Below are 13455 nucleotides of genomic sequence, written 5' to 3' on the forward strand. Positions count from 1 at the left end.
AAAATTTATTTGTCATGCATTTAATGCAACCACTTAGTTTTTTATCCTAGATTCCAACTTCCTGCACGTTATCCTCCCTCCTGCTTTGAATACAAACACATTTTATCATTCGCCCCCCCACCCACACACACACACTTTTAAAATCCTTTGCAGGCATGGAAAAGCACTTGTTGGGTGCCTGATATAAAAATCTAAGAGACATTAAAGTAATAGCGCCAGGTTCACAACCCATCAAAAATAGGCTCATTGCTGTATACACATGGTTGAACACAGTAAATACAGTGGGAGAAGGCAGTTTTTTGTATGTTTGCTTTTATATGAGAAGGCAGTTTTTTTTTTAATTTTTTTTTTTATTTGACAGAGAGAGATTACAAGTAGGCAGAGAGGCAGGCAGAGAGAGAGAGGAGGAAGCAGGCTCCCTGTGGAGCAGAGAGCCCGATGCGGGACTCGATCCCACGACCCTGAGATCATGACCTGAGCCGAAGGCAGTGGCTTAACCCACTGAGCCACCCAGGCGCCCCGAGAAGGCAGTTTTTGATAAAGGGAAGGAATCTTGCTTCTGAACATTTTGCTCGGCTAGAATTGCTTTCACAATCCCGTGTATGTTTGGGCAGGCAAGTGATACTTTTTTTTTTTTTTTTTTTTTTAAAAACATTCAGATGTAGCTCCCTAATGAGTCACCTCCTAATCTAGTCAAACTGGTCAAACTTAAGGAAATTTCCATTTCTTTATGCAATCTCTGGCGACTCCCCAAGCTTTCGTTTTAGCTGCCCAATGTTTCAACACATCTAGGGACCCTTAACCTCACCTCCTTCTCCCTCTGGAAGCTTCCTTGGCATTAGCTGCTACTAGAGGCAGTTCTGGAATTACTCCTTCCTTCTCTTCAGATCTGCAGTTTAGAATACTTTTTTGGCTGGAAGCAAAGGGCATCACTGCCTGGCAGGTAGACATGGTATCAGGACCTCAAATCTTGTTACTGTGTGTATAGCAGTAAAAGATCCACTAGAAATACTGTTTCCCGTGAATCATCAGCTATCCCTTATAGCTGACTTACGTTTTGAGTCAAATCTCTCTGTGTGGACCCAAACATCTATATTCTTTTCCCATTTCCTGACAAGGAGAGGGTCTCCTGAATTTTGTCTTTTATGCTGGATGCCTCCCAAGGCAAAAAGAAACCCAGTCGCAGGTTTAACTGCTGTGTAAGATGACTGTAAGAACCCCAAGAGCTTTCCAGAATTTTATTTTGGCTAATTTTGCAATTAGCCAATTCCCCAAACTGGTGGGGCTGTCAGGTACTTATTTAAGAGTGGGGAACAAAAGAGAGAGAGAGCCAAGAACTTTGCAGAGCAGTTAGAGTGGAGGAAGTGAGCCTTCATGACCCTGAAGCTGCCACATTCTTTTTTTTCTTCTCTCCTTTTTCCTGCAGTTTCTCCAACAGTACTATTCTCTCCTCGGTTCTTTTAGTTTTAAAGATAGTACAATTCTAACGTTAGTTAGGAAAAAGCAAAAGAGATAACTGATATGAAACCCAGAGCCAGGCATTTTTAACAAGTCAATGGCAAAGGCCTCTGTGACTGGGGAGTACTACGGATTTCCAGAAGCTTTTGGGAAAACCTGGGAAAGGGAAAATTTGCGTTTGCGTCTGACTCTGACCTCCTGTCCTCCTCCTGTCCTCCTCCTTCTTCACCATGCAGTACTTGTAAGTTAACTAACACAAGTCTCTGTATCTCTAACATAGAATTAACAGTATCCATCTAGTAGGATGGTAGCCTCAGGAATTAATAGGATAATGCTTCTCAGGCCTTAGTTCTGTGCCTGGGACAGAGCAGTGCTCAAAAGTTTGCTCCCTTTCTCCTGTCTTTGTTGGGATCCCACACTCTAGGGTCTGACCTCTCAATATTCTCGAGGTGCTTACAAGATTGGGGACTACTGCCTGGACAATGGTATTACTTTCAGTTTACTGGAGAAACTATCTTAAGATTTTTAGGCAGAGGCTATTTAGTCAAACCTTTTCCTTTTTAAAGATGAACACAAAAGATCAGAGTTCAATGGCTTAGTCTGGTCACCCTGAAAGCTAATTTTAGAACTGATGATTGAGCCTACATGTCCTCATACTCCCTATTTTGGACTCCTCTCAATGCTGGCATATGCATCCTATCCTTCATTCTCTACAGAGAGGAAAACAAATGGCCACAGAAGGGAGTGAAGTGAATGTCAGGCCTCTGTGCGCATTAGGGGCACCACGGGATATATGACCAGCTGGGACTCCCCTCCAGGCTGCCACTTCTGATTCATAATCACCCCTCCCCCACCTTTCCCACACTTCCGGATCTCCCAGCCCCGCCTCCCCCTCCTTTCATAAGAGAATGTTCGGTCCGAAAGGGGAAAGCGGGGTGCGGGGAAGGGGGGGGAGCCCTGTTACTATGGCTAAGCTGGAACATAGTTCACAGAATCTTCTGGAAATTAAATATAGAGCCATGACTAAGCTTGATGTTTTAGGGCGGGGTTGGGGTGGTGGGGGAGGTGTTGGGGACCTTGGACGGGGCAGTTTGTTGAAGCACGTTCTTACAAGTCAGTCCCCACCCCCGAACCCAGAAAACTCCAAAATGCTCCTGACGGCGCCGGGCCGCGGGATACGGACAGGATAAAGGCGGGTGCAGAGCGTGGAGGCCGCCGCTGGGACCTAGCGGCGGGGTGGCCGCGGGATTGCCTGGCCGCTACCAGGCATTTGTGACTTTTTCAAGACGGGATGAAAACAAAAAAAGGCGAGGTCTTCACAGTTTCTCTCACACTAAGTAATTTATGCGACAAAAGCACTGGAAAGTCTTGTAACTCCTACAACTATGCAGGGGATGGGAGGGGTTGGGGGTGGGAATCGGATGGCCAGACACCAGAGGAGGAGGTCCCCAGAGCCCGAAGCGAGCGCGCACCGAGCCAGGTGGGAACGCGCGGCGCCCCGGTCGCTGCTGGCCTCGCTCTGCCGCAGTCTTGCCGCCGCCTGTCGCTCCTCGCCCCGTGGGGACGTTGGGAGCGGTAAAAAAAAAAAAGGTCAAAGGCCCTGGGAACTGATTCTCGTCTTCTGGACTCCGTTGCACGCCCCCCACCCCCCATCCTTCGATCCTTAGTTGGGCGCTACAGGGACCGTCGGGACGCGGCGGGCGGGGCGGGTTCACCCGGGCCTCCGGAATTCGCTCCGCGGCCGGAGCCCTTAGACTTTGTGGGAGCGGTGCTAGGGAAGGGGGGCGGGGCTCGTGGCGTTGCCCTGTTCCAATGCAGCGGATTCTCAAGAGGTGACCCACGGAGACGGATTTAGGGTGTTCAGTTAGGGTGAAGGTTGAGGACAGTTGCCATTCCTTATCCCTACCGTGAGGATCGCCCCCTCACCTGAAATAATCCCATCTCCTCTTTTAACCGAAAGTCCATGTCCCTGCCCACTTTTATATTTATAAAATTGTTTTGATTACCTTTTTAGTTTTTGATGACAGTCCTCTTAAACAGCAGAAATAACAGTAAGTATATATGTTGCTAACAAAGCAATACCTTGGGTTCAAACAGTTGCATTACCATAGCCGCTTGCCTTCTGAGGGCTGGCATAGGGAAACAGGTGGGATTGGAAAGGAATTAAGGAAAATATTTGACTTAGAAAATCCTTTCCTCGGGGCGCCTGGGTGGCTCAGTGGGTTAAAGCCTCTGCCTTTGTCCTAGGATCTAGCCCCGCATCATCCGGCTCTCTGCTCAGTGGGGAGTCTGCTTACTCCTATCGCTCTCTCTGCCTGCTTGTGATCTCTGTCTGTCAAATAAATCCTTAAAAAAAAAAAAAAAATCCTTTCCTTACCCGCGGTCATTTTTCTTCCATGTACCTCCCCCACCCCCAAAATTTCTTGTTACCCAAGACCTCACTTTCTTCAGGGATGGCACTGCATTCTCTTTTAAATCTACAATTTTGGAAAAATTTAAAAAAATAATAATAAATAAATCTACAATTTTGGGATGCCTGGCTGGCTCAGTCTCTTAAGTGTCTGCCTTCAGATTAGGTCATGATCCCAGGACCCTAGAATCGAGTCCCCTGTCAGGCTCCTTCCTCAGGAGGGAGCCTGCTTCTCCCTCTGCCTGTTGCTTGTGCACTGACAAATGAATAAAATCTCAAAAAAAAAAAAAAAAAAAGTCTACAGTTTCATCAGCCTGCTCTCCTTTGACCTTACAAAGGGATTATTTCAGTCGCCGGTGCAGGTGTATACAGGCTATAACTTCTTATATTGATTTCTTAATAAAGCAACCATTCAATAACTTGACTAATTGGGCCACAGGAACTTATTTTCGCCAGGGTTATTTCTAGAGATTTTTTTCTAAACACTCTGCTCAAAGGTGTTTCGTAGGACCTTCCCAATCTCCACCCTTTACCCTTTTCGATCCACCTTCCTCTGCCACCTCTCCCCTAAGTAGTCGTTGTGGCTGCTGGCTTGAAGAGTCACTGGTATCTGCAAATGAGTCACAAATGTTCCTGCAGCTCTAGGGGGGGGAGAGGAGGTACCATAGCAAATGCAGGTCCTCACGAAAACTGGTTTACATTGTGGCTAGAGTCCACAGTCCTACAGTTCAACTGTCTTGAAGGTTATAAACTGGCTTGGAAGCCTAAGCATCTCTTAGATTTCCATTTCCATACTTCCAGAACAAAGTCCACATGTATGGGCCATTCCCAGATTGCTGATTTTCTTCAGAAGTGACTATTTATTGGGGCACCTAGATGGCTCAGAGGGTTAAGCCTCTGCCTTCAGCTCAGGTCATGATCTCAGGGTCCTGGGATCAAGCCCCATATCGGGCTCTTTGCTCAGCGAAGAGCCTGCTTCCCCCCCCCCCCCTCTCTGCCTGCCTCTCTCCTTACTTGTGATCTCTCTGTGTCAAATAAAAAAAAAAAAATTAAAAAAAAAAAAAAAGAGAAGTGGCTATTTATTTACTAAAAGGTTTGGTGGGCTCTGAAGAAAACAAACTCAGAAAATGCTTCTATGGAATATTGAGACTATTTTTTTTTAAGATTTTATTTATTTATTTGACAGAGATCAGAAGTAGGCAGCGAGGCAAGCGGGGGGTGGGGGGTGGGGGAAAGCAGGCTCCCTGCCCAACAGACAGCCTGATTCCGGGCTCGAGATCCTAGGACCCTGGGATCATGACCTGAGCCAAAGGCAGAGGCTTTAACCTACACTGCGCCAGCCAGGTGCCCCGAGTGAGACTATTTTTTTTTTTTTTAAGATTTTATTTGAGACTATTTTTTAAAAAATTGTTTTTGTTGTGGGGCACCTGGGTGGTTCAGTGGGTTAAAGCTTCTACCTTCGGCTCTGGTCATGATCCCAGGGTGCTGGGATCAAGCACGGCATAGGCCATCTGCTCAGCAGGGAGCCTGCTTCCTCTTCTCTGCCTGCCTCTGCCTCCTTATGATCACTGTCTGTCAAATAAATAAATAAAATCTTTAAAAAAAAAGTTTTTGTTGATGAAGTGAAATTCACATAACATAAAAACCACCTTAAAGTGCACAACTCAGGGGCACCTGGCTGACTCAGCCTAAAGAGCATGCAACTTGATCTAGGGACTAAAATTCGAGCCCCACATTGGGTGTAGAGTTTACAAAAATTAAAAAATAACAAAGTGGGTTTAACAGGGATACCAAGTATATCCACAATGATCTGCAACCACCATCTCTATCTTGTTCCCAAACAACTTTGTAATCTCCACATGCAACGGATTCTTAAAGGGGTTTCCTTCCCAAGCCTTGAGGATTGTGGCAGCGTTTTTCAACAAGGAGGTTGTGAAGGGGATTATTTCTAGAATACTAGCAGCTAGGATATGCAGTATCTCAAAGGGAAGTTAATGCATGGGAAGAAAACTTGTAGACCTCCCCCCTTCTCAGTTAACAAATACTAAGCCTTTGTTATCAGTCCCAGTGTTTATCTGATATAATTGTTTGGGATTCCATAAAGCAAAGGCAAAGGGGTAATGATTATGAAACCCAAGTTAGAACCAACCCAGAACCAGGCATGGTAAAAAAACAAACCAACCAACCAACAAACCAAAATTACTGTGAACTTGGGACAGTCTGGCAAAAACGGAGGAAACCAGAGTTGGAATCTAGGTTTAACACCTTTGCTGAACTGAATTTTTTTTAAACCACTACGGTAATTTTAATTAAGTCTTCCCATGTGTTCACCTGTGCAAGTTATGCACCACCCCCTCTCAGTAGAATGAGGATTCGTAACACATAAAAGGCCCCCAAACAGTGCCTGGTACATAAGAGCACTGACCTATTAGGTCCCTCTGCTGGGGCACCAACTCAGTGACAGTTCCTTCTGGATACTCACTGGGTACTTAAAACGTAAATAACCAGTCAGAAATGTGATACTTCTATCTCAGTAACCTCTCAGAAATGAGAACTATAGACAGAGGCATCAAACCAGACTCTTTCATTTTAACGTATGAAAACAAGAGGTCAGAGTGGCTAATCCTAACTGGGCAACCCAGTGCTTTATCTCACATTTCCTCACTACCAATTTAGGACTCACCTGTTCCTTCATGCTGAAACCAGATTGTACATCATGGCTCTGACAGACCAGGGGCACTTTCAGGAATGGGCAGTCAGGACCTTCACACGTAGCTGCCTCTCCCTTCTGTCTCTTGCCAGCCTCTCTGGGAACACCCTACCCAATACCCCTTTCCCAAGCCACCCTTACATAGGGTCAACCCCTTCGCCAAACTCAAGGCACTACGTCAGTAACCCTTAACCTTTTCTACAACCAGACCCAACCTACCCAATACAAGTTGTTTTAAAAAAAAAAACAAAAAACAAAAAAACTCCAACATACCATTTGCCTGAAAGCAAGAGCTCACAATGCAATATATAGACTTACTTCTCCAGATCCTGGACTTACCTAAAATACAAATTACCAGTTTTAGAGCAAAACACCAACCTATACAGACTCTAACCTCAGAATAAAACACAGAAGCAGGGAACACAAATTATTGAGTTTATTTACTCAGCAGAAAATAAACACAAAAAACAAAACACAAAAAAAGGCCTGTTTGGTGTGGATATTACAAAAAAGAAAGGCACAAAAGATGGCAGTATTAATTCTTGCTACATTTAGACTCTAGAAAAGGGGAACTATGTGAATTCACCGAAAGAGAACGTTGAAATTAGGCAAACGGAAAGTTGAGAGCTGATGATACGCAGACATGTAAGGCAATGCAAGAGTCCTGAATTCCAACGGTCTCCGACACAAACACGAACAATTTGAGGAAGAACTCCTAATCCACCTCCTCAATAGTGGGGCCAGGCCCAGAGCCCCCTTTGGGGGCCTGAGCCCCAAAACCGCCGGCCCCGGGGCCACCCGCCCCCTGGTACAGTCCAGTGATGATGGGGTTACACACCTGCTCCAGCTCCTTCCTCTTGTGCTCAAACTCATCCTTCTCAGCCAGGGTGTTGGCGTCCAGCCAGGAAATCACCTCCTGGCACTTGTCCAGCACCTTCTTCTTGTCCGCCTCGCTGATCTTCCCCTTGAGACCCTCATCCTCCACGGCACTCTTCATGTTGAAGGCGTAGGACTCCAGGGCGTTCTTGGCAGACACCCTCTCGCGCTGCACCTCATCCTCGGCCTTGTACTTCTCCGCCTCCTGCACCATGCGCTCGATCTCCTCCTTGCTCAGGCGGCCCTTGTCGTTGGTGATGGTGATCTTGTTGGCCTTGCCGGTGCTCTTGTCTGTGGCCGTGACGTTCAGGATGCCGTTGGCGTCGATGTCGAAGGTCACCTCGATCTGGGGCACCCCCCGGGGCGCCGGAGGAATGCCACTCAGCTCGAAGCGCCCTAGCAGGTTGTTGTCCCGCGTCATGGCCCTCTCGCCCTCGTACACCTGGATCAGCACGCCGGGCTGGTTGTCCGAGTAGGTGGTGAAGATCTGCGTCTGCTTGGTGGGGATGGTGGAGTTGCGCTTGATCAGGGCGGTCATCACGCCCCCGGCCGTCTCCAGCCCCAACGACAGCGGGGCCACGTCCAGCAGCAGCAGGTCCTGCACGTTCTCAGACTTGTCCCCCATCAGGATGGCCGCCTGCACCGCCGCCCCGTAGGCCACGGCTTCGTCGGGGTTGATGCTCTTGTTGAGGTCGCGCCCATTGAAGAAGTCTTGCAGCAGCTTCTGCACCTTGGGGATGCGGGTGGAGCCCCCCACCAGGACCAGGTCGTGGATCTGGGCCTTGTCCAGCTTGGCGTCGCGCAGCGCCTTCTCCACCGGCTCCAGCGTGCTGCGGAACAGGTCCGAGCACAGCTCCTCGAACCGCGCCCTGGTGATGGACGTGTAGAAGTCGATGCCCTCGAACAGGGAGTCGATCTCCAGGCTGGCCTGGGTGCTGGACGACAGGGTCCTCTTGGCCCTCTCGCAGGCCGTGCGCAACCGCCTCACGGCTCGCTTGTTCTGGCTGATGTCCTTCTTGTGCTTCCTCTTGAACTCCTCCACGAAGTGGTTCACCAGCCGGTTGTCAAAGTCCTCCCCTCCCAGGTGGGTGTCCCCTGCCGTGGCCTTCACCTCGAAGATGCCGTCGTCGATCGTCAGGATGGATACATCGAAGGTGCCGCCGCCCAGGTCAAAGATGAGCACGTTGCGCTCCCCCTTGCCCGTCCTGTCCAGGCCGTAGGCGATGGCGGCGGCCGTGGGCTCGTTGATGATCCTCAGCACGTTCAGCCCCGCGATCACCCCCGCGTCCTTGGTGGCCTGGCGCTGCGAGTCGTTGAAGTAGGCCGGCACGGTGATCACCGCGTTGGTCACCGGGTAGCCCAGGTACGCCTCGGCGATCTCTTTCATCTTGGTCAGCACCATGGACGAGATCTCCTCGGGATAGAACGCTTTGGTCTCGCCCTTGTAGCTCACCTGCACCTTGGGCTTATCGCCGTCGCTGATCACCTGGAAGGGCCAGTGCTTCATGTCCGACTGCACCACCGGGTCGCCGAACTTGCGGCCGATCAGCCGCTTTTGCGTCGAACACGGTGTTCTTCTGCGGGTTCAGCGCCACCTGGTTCTTGGCCGCATCCCCGATGAGCCGCTCCGTGTCGGTGAAGGCCACGTAGCTGGGGGTGGTGCGGTTGCCCTGGTCGTTGGCGATGATCTCCACCTTGCCGTGCTGGAACACCCCCACGCAGGAGTAGGTGGTGCCCAGGTCGATGCCGATGGCCGCGGTTTTCGCCATGCCGCTGCCCTGCTCTCTTCCTTGCCCCGCGCTCAGGTTCAGGCTTTGGAAAGGCGGTCGGAATCCGCGACGAGGAACTCGGTCTTCTCGAAAGCTGCAAACTCGCGAAGGCGCGGAGCGGGCCTCAACAACGCGGCGAAAGTTGCGCTAGCGGACGCCTCAGGACAGCCTGGAGCCTCTTTGCCACTTTGCTGTTTGCCGGCGGCGGCGCGGCTCTGCGCTTATAACGCTTCATCCAGCCCCGCCTTTTCCGTCCTCGACCAATCGCGGAGCTCTGCGGGGCTGCCCGGTCGGGAATATTCCAGGGGTTTCGCCTCGCGTCCCGCCTCCAGGCTTCCTGGGACCAATCGGTGTCCCGGGCGCCGCCCCTCCTAGAACTCTCCAGACTCTTCTGGGATTCTTGGGAAGGGACCCGAGTCTTGAGTCAGAAGGGGAGGGAGGAGAGGCGCTGGGGTTGGGTTGTTGTTGATTCCGCCCACTCAGTCTCCGTTACCCGCCTTCGATGGTGTCTCCAGGTATTATAATTGACTGAAAGGACTAGCACTGGGGTGATAATTGTAGGGCGGTGAGAGGCTCGTGGCGTTTAAACTAGTTTGATGGTTTAGGATAGGATGATGGGATACAGGGGTCCCGGTATACCCCAAATACAGAAAGTTCCCGAGTTTCTCGAAGTGGGTGGGGTATCTGGGGGTCAAAGAGACTCCGATTGGACTGTAGTGATGACGGACGGGTTCACGTTTAGGACCGCTAATGGATGGGTACAAAGGCTTGTGGGCTGTCTCAGGATTGCCTTGGCTCTCCGCGGAGTTTTTCCCACCTTCGATTTAAAGCGGAAGAGAAGGAAAAATAATACAATATAGTTTTGACATCATCTTTAACCTACATGGATGGAATATCTGGGGATGGGGAATTTGAATTTTTTGAAAGAAAATCAATGAAACGGGTGGTTCTTAAACGGAAGAACGTCCCCATCGCCCTAGAAGGGACAGGCTGGGTCAAGGGCGGGGTGAGGGAAAGGCAGGGCTGGATCGGTGAACCCTTTTGCCTAGGTCGGGCTCAAGCCGGAGGAAGAAAAAAACTTTCCATAGGACTACAGCTGTCTTTAAGGCCTTTGGGGCTTTTCCGTTTCCATGTTCTTCCCAGCCTGTGGATTTGGGCTACCCCTTTCCCACTTTTCCCCCTGTTAATCCCTGGTTCAGAACCCTGAATTCAGTCTTATGCACTCTCCCTGTCGCCCTTAGGCTGTCCGTCCTTTTAAAATGTAGTACAGAGGCTGGGGAGCCGGCGGGGGAAGGATGGGGATGTTCTGTCTTTCTTAGCAGCGTCATAAGCCACAGCTGGGTGCAGGTGGTCCCTTTTAAACAGAATGTTCCGGAATCCTTATGCTGGAAGGTGGGAGGGGTTGGTCCGACCCAGGTTCTACTTCCAACTCCTTTAAAATTTATTTGTCATGCATTTAATGCAACCACTTAGTTTTTTATCCTAGATTCCAACTTCCTGCACGTTATCCTCCCTCCTGCTTTGAATACAAACACATTTTATCATTCGCCCCCCCACCCACACACACACACTTTTAAAATCCTTTGCAGGCATGGAAAAGCACTTGTTGGGGTGCCTGATATAAAAATCTAAGAGACATTAAAGTAATAGCGCCAGGTTCACAACCCGTCAAAAATAGGCTCATTGCTGTATACACATGGTTGAACACAGTAAATACAGTGGGAGAAGGCAGTTTTTTGTATGTTTGCTTTTATATGAGAAGGCAGTTTTTTTTTTAATTTTTTTTTTTATTTGACAGAGAGAGATTACAAGTAGGCAGAGAGGCAGGCAGAGAGAGAGAGGAGGAAGCAGGCTCCCTGTGGAGCAGAGAGCCCGATGCGGGACTCGATCCCACGACCCTGAGATCATGACCTGAGCCGAAGGCAGTGGCTTAACCCACTGAGCCACCCAGGCGCCCCGAGAAGGCAGTTTTTGATAAAGGGAAGGAATCTTGCTTCTGAACATTTTGCTCGGCTAGAATTGCTTTCACAATCCCGTGTATGTTTGGGCAGGCAAGTGATAACTTTTTTTTTTTTTTTTTAAACATTCAGATGTAGCTCCCTAATGAGTCACCTCCTAATCTAGTCAAACTGGTCAAACTTAAGGAAATTTCCATTTCTTTATGCAATCTCTGGCGACTCCCCAAGCTTTCGTTTTAGCTGCCCAATGTTTCAACACATCTAGGGACCCTTAACCTCACCTCCTTCTCCCTCTGGAAGCTTCCTTGGCATTAGCTGCTACTAGAGGCAGTTCTGGAATTACTCCTTCCTTCTCTTCAGATCTGCAGTTTAGAATACTTTTTTGGCTGGAAGCAAAGGGCATCACTGCCTGGCAGGTAGACATGGTATCAGGACCTCAAATCTTGTTACTGTGTGTATAGCAGTAAAAGATCCACTAGAAATACTGTTTCCCGTGAATCATCAGCTATCCCTTATAGCTGACTTACGTTTTGAGTCAAATCTCTCTGTGTGGACCCAAACATCTATATTCTTTTCCCATTTCCTGACAAGGAGAGGGTCTCCTGAATTTTGTCTTTTATGCTGGATGCCTCCCAAGGCAAAAAGAAACCCAGTCGCAGGTTTAACTGCTGTGTAAGATGACTGTAAGAACCCCAAGAGCTTTCCAGAATTTTATTTTGGCTAATTTTGCAATTAGCCAATTCCCCAAACTGGTGGGGCTGTCAGGTACTTATTTAAGAGTGGGGAACAAAAGAGAGAGAGAGCCAAGAACTTTGCAGAGCAGTTAGAGTGGAGGAAGTGAGCCTTCATGACCCTGAAGCTGCCACATTCTTTTTCTTCTCTCCTTTTTCCTGCAGTTTCTCCAACAGTACTATTCTCCTCGGTTCTTTTAGTTTTAAAGATAGTACAATTCTAACGTTAGTTAGGAAAAAGCAAAAGAGATAACTGATATGAAACCCAGAGCCAGGCATTTTTAACAAGTCAATGGCAAAGGCCTCTGTGACTGGGGAGTACTACGGATTTCCAGAAGCTTTTGGGAAAACCTGGGAAAGGGAAAATTTGCGTTTGCGTCTGACTCTACCTCCTGTCCTCCTCCTTCTTCACCATGCAGTACTTGTAAGTTAACTAACACAAGTCTCTGTATCTCTAACATAGAATTAACAGTATCCATCTAGTAGGATGGTAGCCTCAGGAATTAATAGGATAATGCTTCTCAGGCCTTAGTTCTGTGCCTGGGACAGAGCAGTGCTCAAAAGTTTGCTCCCTTTCTCCTGTCTTTGTTGGGATCCCACACTCTAGGGTCTGACCTCTCAATATTCTCGAGGTGCTTACAAGATTGGGGACTACTGCCTGGACAATGGTATTACTTTCAGTTTACTGGAGAAACTATCTTAAGATTTTTAGGCAGAGGCTATTTAGTCAAACCTTTTCCTTTTTAAAGATGAACACAAAAGATCAGAGTTCAATGGCTTAGTCTGGTCACCCTGAAAGCTAATTTTAGAACTGATGATTGAGCCTACATGTCCTCATACTCCCTATTTTGGACTCCTCTCAATGCTGGCATATGCATCCTATCCTTCATTCTCTACAGAGAGGAAAACAAATGGCCACAGAAGGGAGTGAAGTGAATGTCAGGCCTCTGTGCGCATTAGGGGCACCACGGGATATATGACCAGCTGGGACTCCCCTCCAGGCTGCCACTTCTGATTCATAATCACCCCTCCCCCACCTTTCCCACACTTCCGGATCTCCCAGCCCCGCCTCCCCCTCCTTTCATAAGAGAATGTTCGGTCCGAAAGGGGAAAGCGGGGTGCGGGGAAGGGGGGGGAGCCCTGTTACTATGGCTAAGCTGGAACATAGTTCACAGAATCTTCTGGAAATTAAATATAGAGCCATGACTAAGCTTGATGTTTTAGGGCGGGGTTGGGGTGGTGGGGGAGGTGTTGGGGACCTTGGACGGGGCAGTTTGTTGAAGCACGTTCTTACAAGTCAGTCCCCACCCCCGAACCCAGAAAACTCCAAAATGCTCCTGACGGCGCCGGGCCGCGGGATACGGACAGGATAAAGGCGGGTGCAGAGCGTGGAGGCCGCCGCTGGGACCTAGCGGCGGGGTGGCCGCGGGATTGCCTGGCCGCTACCAGGCATTTGTGACTTTTTCAAGACGGGATGAAAACAAAAAAAGGCGAGGTCTTCACAGTTTCTCTCACACTAAGTAATTTATGCGACAAAAGCACT

The 13455-nt window shown here is 49.0% G+C and overlaps 1 protein-coding gene across 1 annotated transcript; it reads right to left on the minus strand.

Annotated features, from left to right (window-relative positions):
• Positions 1–7037: 7037 nt before the first annotated feature.
• LOC123386966 (heat shock 70 kDa protein 1-like) lies at positions 7038–9435 on the minus strand. The gene is given in 2 exon segments (XM_045065138.1): positions 7038–9009; positions 9011–9435. Coding segments are annotated over 2 exon segments (1929 nt in total). The 5' UTR covers positions 9224–9435; the 3' UTR covers positions 7038–7293.
• Positions 9436–13455: the final 4020 nt, after the last annotated feature.

The sequence above is a fragment of the Mustela putorius genome, unplaced genomic scaffold, assembly GCF_011764305.1.
Source record: "Mustela putorius furo isolate JIRA1106 unplaced genomic scaffold, ASM1176430v1.1 tig00003856_pilon_pilon_pilon, whole genome shotgun sequence".
Taxonomy (NCBI): Eukaryota; Metazoa; Chordata; class Mammalia; order Carnivora; family Mustelidae; genus Mustela; species Mustela putorius.